Source organism: Palaemon carinicauda, chromosome 14 (assembly GCF_036898095.1).
Source record: "Palaemon carinicauda isolate YSFRI2023 chromosome 14, ASM3689809v2, whole genome shotgun sequence".
Lineage (NCBI taxonomy): Eukaryota > Metazoa > Arthropoda > Malacostraca > Decapoda > Palaemonidae > Palaemon > Palaemon carinicauda.
The window spans coordinates 125,252,907-125,262,906 of NC_090738.1; the positions used below are offsets into that span (position 1 = coordinate 125,252,907).

The following is a 10,000-nucleotide window of genomic DNA, read 5'->3' on the forward strand; positions in this document are numbered from 1 at the left end:
AAATAATTGGGAGCATTCTACTTATGTCATTATTTCATCTATATTTCTCCGCGGCCTTTCACCTCAGAGGAAAAGGTTAGCGAAGGGCGAGCTTTCGAAAACCCTTCAATATGACGAGGCAACTTAGGAACTTGCCTGCCTTTAATCAATCTTCATTGGAAATCATGTCGAACTTTCAATTAATATGGTAACAACAGTAAAAAAAAAAAAAAAAAAAAAAAAAAAAAAAAAAAAAAAAAAAAAGTGATAGGTCATTTCTGATGAATTTTTGAAATGAAAATGTAACTAATTTCCGAAGAATTTTAAAACTAAAATGTAACTAATTTCCGAGGAATTTTAAAACAAAAATGTAACTATTTTCTGAAGAATTTTAAAAATAAAAATGTAAGTAATTTCTGAAGAATATTAGAAATAAAAATTTAACTAATTTCTGAAGAATTTAAAAAATAAAAATGTAAGTAATTTCAGAAGAATTTTAAAAATAAAAATGTTACTAATTCCTGAAGAATTGTAAAAATAATAATGTAACTAATTTCTGAGGAATTTAAAAAATAAAAATATAACTAATTTCTGAAGAATCCTAAAAATAAAAATGTAACTAATTTCTGAAGGATCTTAAAAATAAAAATATAACTAACTAAATTTAGTATTCAATTTTGTGATTAAAAAATAATACATTGCTTCATAACATTCAATAAATGCTGTCAAAAATTAAGCCTTAAATTCTGAAAAAAAAAGAAAGATATTTTCATGAAATGATAGGTTATTTTTGAAGAATTTTAAAAATAAAAATGTAACTAACTAAATACAGTATCTAATTTTATGATGAAAAAAATAGTGTAGTGTTTTATAAGATAAAAGAAATAATGTCAAGAACTTAGCGAATCATGTTAGGACTTATATCACAACCCCCCACCCAAGACCAAATTACTGCAAATATTTCCATATTTTTGTCATCAAAGTAATGATAATACATGTTATACCTATAAAGGCCAAATTACTGCAAAATATTTCCATGTTTTTGACGTCAAAACATTGGCAATAAATGTTCTAAAATGATTTTGTAACAATTCATTACAAGGAATATACAGGTATAAAGGTAGAAATCACGATATCTAACATGTAATAAGCATAAATTATGTATCAAGCCATAGCAAAAGTTAAAAGCTAGGACCTAATTCTTATTGATATCGTCAGACTCACAACGGGTGTTCGAATAATAAGACGAAAGCTTAACTACAATAAGGTTTTTAATCTTTCCTTTCCTGGCTTGAGGCATTCATACATACATCATTATTTACTTGTCCAACATCGTTATTAAAGGTAAATAATGACTTAATCACGATAAACAGTTCAGAAATAAAGAGTTGTATCAGAATGTGTGTGTGTGTGTGTGTGTGTGTGTGTATGTATGTATGTATGTATGTATGTATGTATGTATGTATGTATGTACATACATATATGTATATATATATATATATATATATATATATATATATATACACATATATATATATATATATATATGTATATATATATATATATATATATATATATATATATATATATATATATATATGTATATATCATAAAATTTTTCTTCATACTTCTTCTACTTAAGAATTTAACCCTTTCTCATCTTCCACTATGATCTGAATTTTGGGGATAAAGAAGAAGAAGAAGAAGAAGAAGAAGAAGAAGAAGAAGAAGGAAAAAAGACTAAGAAGAAGAAAGAAGGAAAAAAGGACTAAGAAGAAGAAGACGAAGAAGAAGAAGAAGAACAAGAAAACAAAGACTAAGAAGAAGAAGACGACGAAGAAGAAGAAGAAGAAGAAGAAGAAGAAGAAGAAGAAGAAGAAGACGAAGAAAAAGAAGAAGACTAGGAAAAAAAGACTAAGAAGAACAAGAAGAAGAAGAAAAAAAACTAAGAAGAAGAAGAAGAAGACGACGACGAAGAAAACAAAGACTAACAAGAAGAAAGAATTAAAACAGGACTAAGAAGAAGAAGAAAGAAGAAAAAAAACTAAGAAGAAGAATAAGAAAAAAAAATAAGAAGAAGAAGAAGAAGAAGACGACGACTCGGAAAATCTTGAGCTCAGTGTTGAGTTCCCTCTCACGGGGCAGATGACAAGAATGAAAAAGTTGGTTTAAAAGTTTGGGAATGTTTTCAAAAGTGGAAGAACGCCAGCCAACGAGTGCTGCAGAGGACGAACCTCCGAGGTGACATCTTTGAAAAGAAAAAAAAAATAATAAAAATAATTTTTCCCATTCCATTCTTCCATCAGCAGTTTCATTTTTATTATTGTAATAGTTTTTGATGCTACATTCCAAATTAATTAAGATTTTTAATGCTTCATCCCAAATTAATTAAAATTTTCAATGCAGCATTCCAAATTAAATAATATTTCTAATGCTTCATTCCAAATTAATTAATATTTCTAATGCTTCATTCCAAATTAATTAATATTTTCCATGCTGCATTCCAAATTAAATAATATTTTCAATGCAGCATTCCAAATTAACTAATATTTTTAATGCTTCATTCCAAATTAAATAATATTTTCAATGCTGCATTCAAATTAACTAATATTTTAAATGCTTCATTCCAAATTAAATAATATTTTTAATGCAGCATTCCAAATTAACTAATATTTTAAATGCTTCATTCCAAATTAAATAATATTTTTAATGCAGCATTCCAAATTAACTAATATTTTTAATGCTTCATTCCAAATTAACTAATATTTTTAATGCTTCATTCCAAATTAAATAATACTTTCAATGCAGCATTCCAAATCAATTAATATTTTCAATGCAGCATTCCAAATTAACTAATATTCTTAATGCTACATTCCCAATTAACTAGTATTTCGAATGCAACATTCCAAATTAACTAATATCTTTAATGCTACATTCCTAATTAAGTAATATTCTTAATGCTACATTCCCAATTAACTAATATTTTTAATGCTACATTTCAAATAAAATAAAAAATTTTGAAAATAATGACAATAATTATGGATTTTTTTTCTGAGCAATAATATGAATGCTATGGTACCGGATAAAGAAAAGATATTTCTCTGGACATCAAAAATATTACATTGACAACTTGACAATGACTTTTCATGACAATTCCAATGTTATTCCTCTAACAAACCCACTTAATGGTAAATGTGTTTTGAGGAGCAACAACAACAACAACAATAACAACAACATACTTTGGAAAATAATGGAATTATTGCAAATAACTGAAATTCCAAAGATAAAGAAAAAGTTGTAAGACCAACTAGGTATAAATATCTGATAAACATCAACCTAAAATTTTTGTAATGAAAAATTGAATTTAGAGCAATACCGAAATGGCTAAGAAATCCATTAAAAAAAAAAAAAGAAAAAAAAAAAAAACACTAAGTAATTCGTTACTAAAGTACCACGAATGACTTCTAAATTCAATGTATATGTATATATGCATTACCATACGATTTATATAAAGTTCAGGTTAGTATGCAAATAAGTATGACGTGTCTGCAAACACACACAAGGACATAAGAATACGCATAAGACATACCTATCTCTTCAATCATGAACCTTGGAAGTTTCGACAGACGAAAACGGATATTAACAAGACTTATGAAAAATTCTTGCCATTCCATAAAGGTGAGAATGGAAGCTGGAAAACATGACCTACACATTTTCGGTTTGGGCTTTTCTCTATTCTATTCTTTGCATATTCTTCTTTCAACTTTAATCTGAGCTAGTCTTTAACTTTATTCATGACATATGGTTCATTCAACTTTATTCTTAGCATAAGTGTTATTCAATTTTCTCCTTAGCATGTTTTAGTCAATTCTATTCTTAGCGCACGTTATAGTCAATTTTATTCTTACCGTATGTTTTCTTCAACTTTATTCCTGGCATATTTGTCATTCAACTTTATTCTTGGCAGATCATTCATTCAACTATAGTCTGACCATACCTTTCATTCAAGTTCATTCTTATCATATCTTTCATTTAACTTTATTCTTAACACATATTTCATTTAACTTTATTCTTAGCATACCTTCATTCAAGTTTATTCTAAGCATATCTTTCATTTAACTTTATTTTTAGCATACCTTCATTCATGTTTACTCTTTGCATATCTTTCACTTAACTTTATTCTTACCATATGTTTCATTCAGCTTTGTTCTTAGTATGTCTTTCACTCAATTTTATAACTAGCACATCTTTATTTCAACTTTATTTTAGCATATCTTTCATTAAGTTTTACTCTTAGCACATCTTTCATTTAACTTTACTCTTAGAATATCTTTTATTCAATTTTACTTTTAGCATATCTTTCATTCATAAACTGGAAAATTGACGGCAACTAACACTATACATTGAACGTTAAGAAAAAATATCTAATGTGTAAATTTCCGGCAAAGTGTTACAATTAATGTCGGAAATTTTTTTTAAAATAAGCAATAGGTAATAAAATCCTCAGAGAATTTGTCATTGCATACACACACACACACAAAATATATATATATATATATATATATATATATATATATATATATATATATATATATTTATATATATATATATATATATATATCTATATATATATATATATATATAAATATATATATATATATATATATATGATATATATATATATATATATATAATATATCGATATATATATAAATATATATATATATATATATATATATATATATATATATATAAAATATATATATAAATATATATACATATATATATATATAATATATATATCTTAGTTAGGATAACTTACAATATTTCATTTCAGACATCAGATACTTATACTTAACATAGGGAAAACCTAGACAAAAACATAATTAAAAATATCCAAAAACTCCAGCAAATTTGAATAAAACTGCAATGGATTTGGATGGGATTGACTTTCGCCTAAAGCTCATAGTGACTTTCCTTTATTCACTAGCTAAAACAAACCGATGAGATTTGCAGAAACTATCTTTTCAAATGAGTAAACACAGACGATGCCAAGCTGGCCCGGAGAAATACCCCAAAATCGGCCGAGCGAAGATGGATCCTCAAATATATGGGTCAGTAGTTTTCCAAATATTCAAAGATTTGACATGAAAATGAATTCATGTATTTCATATGGCGTACATACATTGAGAGAGAGAGAGAGAGAGAGAGAGAGAGAGAGAGAGAGAGAGAGAGAGAGAGAGAGAGAGAGAGGAGAGATGATGATGCTGAATTTATGTATTTCATATGGCGTACATACTGAGAGAGAGAGAGAGAGAGAGAGAGAGAGAGAGAGAGAGAGAGAGAGAGAGAGAGAGAGAGATTAATTTGAAAAATTACATGAAACTGAATTTATGTATTTCATATGGCATACATACATTGAGAGAGAGAGAGAGAGAGAGAGAGAGAGAGAGAGAGGAGAGAGAGAGAGAGATTTGGTAAATGACATGAAACTGAATTTATGTATTTCATATGGCGTACATATTCAGAGAGAGAGAGAGAGAGAGAGAGAGAGAGAGAGAGAGAGAGAGAGAGAGAGAGAGAGAGAGAGAGAGAGAGAGTAAAATGACATGAAGCTGAATTTATGTTTGAAACATGACATGAAACTTGATTCATATATCTCATATGGCGTACATACATTGAGAGAGAGAGAGAGAGAGAGAGAGAGAGAGAGAGAGAGAGAGAGAGAGAGAGAGAGAGAGAGAGAGAGAGAGAGAGAGAGAGAGAGTAATTTGGAAAATGAACGCAATTGGATTAGTACAAACAAGATAATGCACGAGCGCAAACTATGTAAAGCACTTTGAAAATTGGACTAATTCGAAAATGACATGTAATTAAATGATTATCAGAGAGAGAGAGAGAGAGAGAGAGAGAGAGAGAGAGAGAGAGAGAGAGAGAGGAGCGAACTTTACTGTGTTTACTAACCGCTCAAGCGCGACCATCTGCAAAGGCCCACGGACCATTGCTACTTTTTTTGTAAGTCCATTAGACCTTACTTTCTTCATCTAATGAAAAGCAGCAGACTGTGATTCTTCTAACAGAACCATCTTAGCATCATTATGACGTCATGTGTTCATCATAGGCAGATGATTAAGATGATTAAGCTACGTGCAATTTTGTGGGGCATCCAAATGTTAACGGCGTGTTATTTCTGAAAGTGATTGAAGGCTATTTGGAGTAATTATAGAGTTTGTGAATAAAATTCAAATTAACATAAACTATTCACAGCCCATACACTCCAAAAAACAAACACACACATATGTAAATATACAAAAACAACAACAAGAAATGCAGCCGTTTCTAGTCCACGGCCTGCAATTTGGCCGTTTTCATTCACTCGCTGCCCACTGCAGATTGGTGATGGTGGGAGACTTTGGTCTAATCGGTCACAGCAAAACAATTTAGTATGGGAGGCCCAGACTAGTACAGCTATACTGATCATGCCGATACGCAAACCTTTTCATCAAGTTAAGGTATCCCCACATTGATAGGGGGTATCTCTCTCTCTCTCTCTCTCTCTCTCTCTCTCTCTCTCTCTCTCTCTCTCTCTCTCTCTCTTTATATATATATATATATATATATATATATATATATATATATATATATATATATATATATGGTTGACTGGTGGGCTACATGCCAGCAGCGATACACATGTCAATCAGATGCTAAGTGCTGACAATGCCCGATGCCATATATATATATATATATATATATATATATATATATATATATATATATATATATATATATACATATATATATATATATATATATATATATATATATATATATATGCTATTTGTTATACATTGTATGTCATATTTTATTATTATTATTATAATATATATATATAATAATAATAAAAGAGGACGAATACAAATTATAACAAACAGCATTAAAACAAATGTGTATCTATTACTAATAAAAAATAAACCACTAATAACGTTAAATTAAACAATAAGCAAAATAAAGTATTCAAGTAATGGAGGATTTTAAAAGACGTTATTATCATGAAAACGGTCTATGGCACCCAAGTCACTAAATGGAGAAGAGACTCCAATCAAATAAGCAAAGTTAAATGGAAATTGATGGATATTGAGCACCCCAAAAACTAGTCTTTAAAACCCTTTAAAACAACAAATTAACAGGAAATTTTTTTTTCAATTCATAACCAAATACAAACATCGTTAGAGCATCTAACAATCGACATCTGAATTTATAGTATTTTCCATAATATATAATTATTGAAGAATCAAAATAAGGTAAATATATTTCGAGAATAATTAAAGCTAGCAATAGATTTATTTTAAATACCGTTATTCACCAACCCGTTACTTTATTTACAACCATAGAGAAGAACAGACTGACGATGATGATGTAAGTCCTCAGTAATTTGTCGACTAACAATATCCTTTCTATCAACCTCTAAATCACACTTTTCCTTTCCTTTATCATCACTTCATACCTTCTGCTTCGTCAAGGTTAGGAAAAGGAGAAACGAAATCAAATCTCTCTCTCTCTCTCTCTCTCTCTCTCTCTCTCTCTTTCTCTCAGGGGAACAGATGGAGGAGGAGCAAAAGAGTCTCCGGAGAGAAAGAACGAGAGAGAAAGAGACCAACCAAGGAGTATAAAAGGGCTGGGCAGCCAGCGACACCATACCAGTCGTTCCTTCAAACGTCAAGCGTAAACAACTTTATCAACAGCTTTGGTTATTACAGATACGTTTGTAAGCCCAAAGGTTTTTATAGGAACGTTTGTTGCTCTCAAGCCCGTACCATCTCCCACAATGCTTTATAAGGTAATTATTACGTTGAATCTTTAATGGATCATATTATTGTTATCACTAGCTAAGCTACAACACTAGTTGGAAAGGCAGGATGATATAAGCCCTAAAGGTTTTTATAGAAACGTTTGTTGCTCTTAAGCCAGTCCCATCTCCGACGATGCTTTATAAGGTAATTTTTACACTGAACCTTTAATGGATCATATTGTTATAACTAGATAAGCTACAACCCTAGTTGGAAAAGCAGGATGCTATAAGCCCAAAGGTTTTTATAAAAAGGTTTGTTACTCTCAAGCCCATACAATGCTTTATAAGGTAAATTTTACGTTGAATCTTTAATGGATCCTATCATTACTATAACTAGATAAGATACAACCCTTGTTGGAAAAGCAGGATGCGACAAGCCCTAGGGTCCAACAGGGAAAAATAGCTGGGTGATTTATATTCAGTTAGTCTACTGATTCTAATGCATCATATCATTATTACTAGATACTGTAAGCTACAACCCTATTTAGAAAAGCAGGATGCTATTGCTGTAAGCCCAAGGGCTCCAACAGAGAAAATTAGCTAGGTCAATTTTAATTCAATTGGTCTGCTGATTCACAAGATCCTACATACAAGTTCCTCAGACTCAATCATTTAAAAATGTTACAGGTAAATTCTTTATGAAATTATTAAAATATTTGAAGATAGGTTAAATAATAATTTCGGTTTAATTAATCGCCTGACTTGTAATACTGGGTTATATCTTAAGATGCTTAAACTTTCTACATGGAAATAAACAAATTAAGTGTCACCTAAGTTCTTATTTGATAATTTGGTCCATAAAACACCAAACCAAGTTTAACAATATTGCAATCTATGTAAAAATAATAACCATTAATTTAACAGCAATTTATATGGAAATAATAGCCATCTAATAGGAAATCTACGACAAAATATATAAAATCAATTCGACAATCTGTCAAAATACTGACCACTTATTGGACAATCTATGGTATAATAATGGACCACCAATCTATGCCAAATTACAAAAAAAAATTTATACAATCTATGTCTACATAAATACAGCATAAAATTGCGCTTCTCTTTAAACACATTCCAACCAACCACCAAATTAACTGAAAGCGTGAAATTACGTTCAAGCCTCGGGCACACTGTAAACAAAATCGATTAACTTCATAAAACTTGCACACTTGAATATGATCCTGACAAAGTACTTTATTGATTTCGTTTCTTTGTTCATATGGCAAAAAGTACTTTATTGATTTCGTTTCTTTGTTCATATGGCAAAAAGTACTTTATTGATTTCATTTCTTTGTTCATGTGGCAAAAAGTACTTTATTGAATTCGTTTCTTTGTTCATATGGCAAAAAGTACTTTATTGATTTCGTTTCTTTATTCATATAGCAATGTTTACTATTTGCAATTACATACCGACAGTACCGACAGTATACACTCACAGATATCTGTACAACTCGGGGACACGTGATGCTCAGATGTAATAAACCACAAAGGATATTAATATGAAAATATTGAATGAAGAATCATTATTTCATTTTGACGACATTTTTTCCTAAAATGTCGTAGAGACGAAATTAGTCTGGATTAACTCAATATTTCAATTTCCCTGTGGATTATTACACACACACGCACACATATATATATATATATATTATATATATATATATATATATATATATATTATATACAGTACATATATATATATATATAATATACAGTATATATACATATATATATATATATATATATATATATGTATATATATATATATATATATATATATACATATACATATACACGAATGTTCAACCTAACGTAATACATTTTTTACAAAGTCGAATTCTTATACTTCTCTAATTCTAAATTACAAAAAACAACACCTCAAACACGCTACCAAATAAAACAGCAATTATCGCTAGTGTATATAAACCAACTATTAATATTCAATAATATATTTACAGATAGCAGCACTCGTGTTCCTTGCAGGATTAGCTTTTGCCTTTCCTGCGGATCCTTATGCCCCTCCTACACTCTACAAGGAGGTAAGTTTTACCCAGGACCCCACTGAGAGTCTCTTAGTGGGGTTCTGGTTTCACCCTTTACTATTCTCTTATCAAAAAGTATAAAATAATGAAACTTATATTATCTTAGCAATGATTTGACTCAGTATTA

At 29.5% G+C, this 10,000-nt stretch overlaps 1 protein-coding gene across 1 annotated transcript in view; it reads left to right on the forward strand.

The window, feature by feature from the left end:
* Window positions 1-7,672: 7,672 nt before the first annotated feature.
* LOC137653318 (cuticle protein 18.6-like) overlaps window positions 7,673-10,000 on the forward strand; it is a 5,041-nt gene continuing 2,713 nt past the window's right edge. The window contains exons 1-2 of the mRNA XM_068386687.1: window positions 7,673-7,819; window positions 9,790-9,870. Of these exons, the coding sequence (XP_068242788.1) occupies window positions 7,808-7,819; window positions 9,790-9,870 (93 nt within the window). The 5' untranslated portion in view covers window positions 7,673-7,807. The remainder of the gene's footprint in view (window positions 7,820-9,789; window positions 9,871-10,000) is intronic.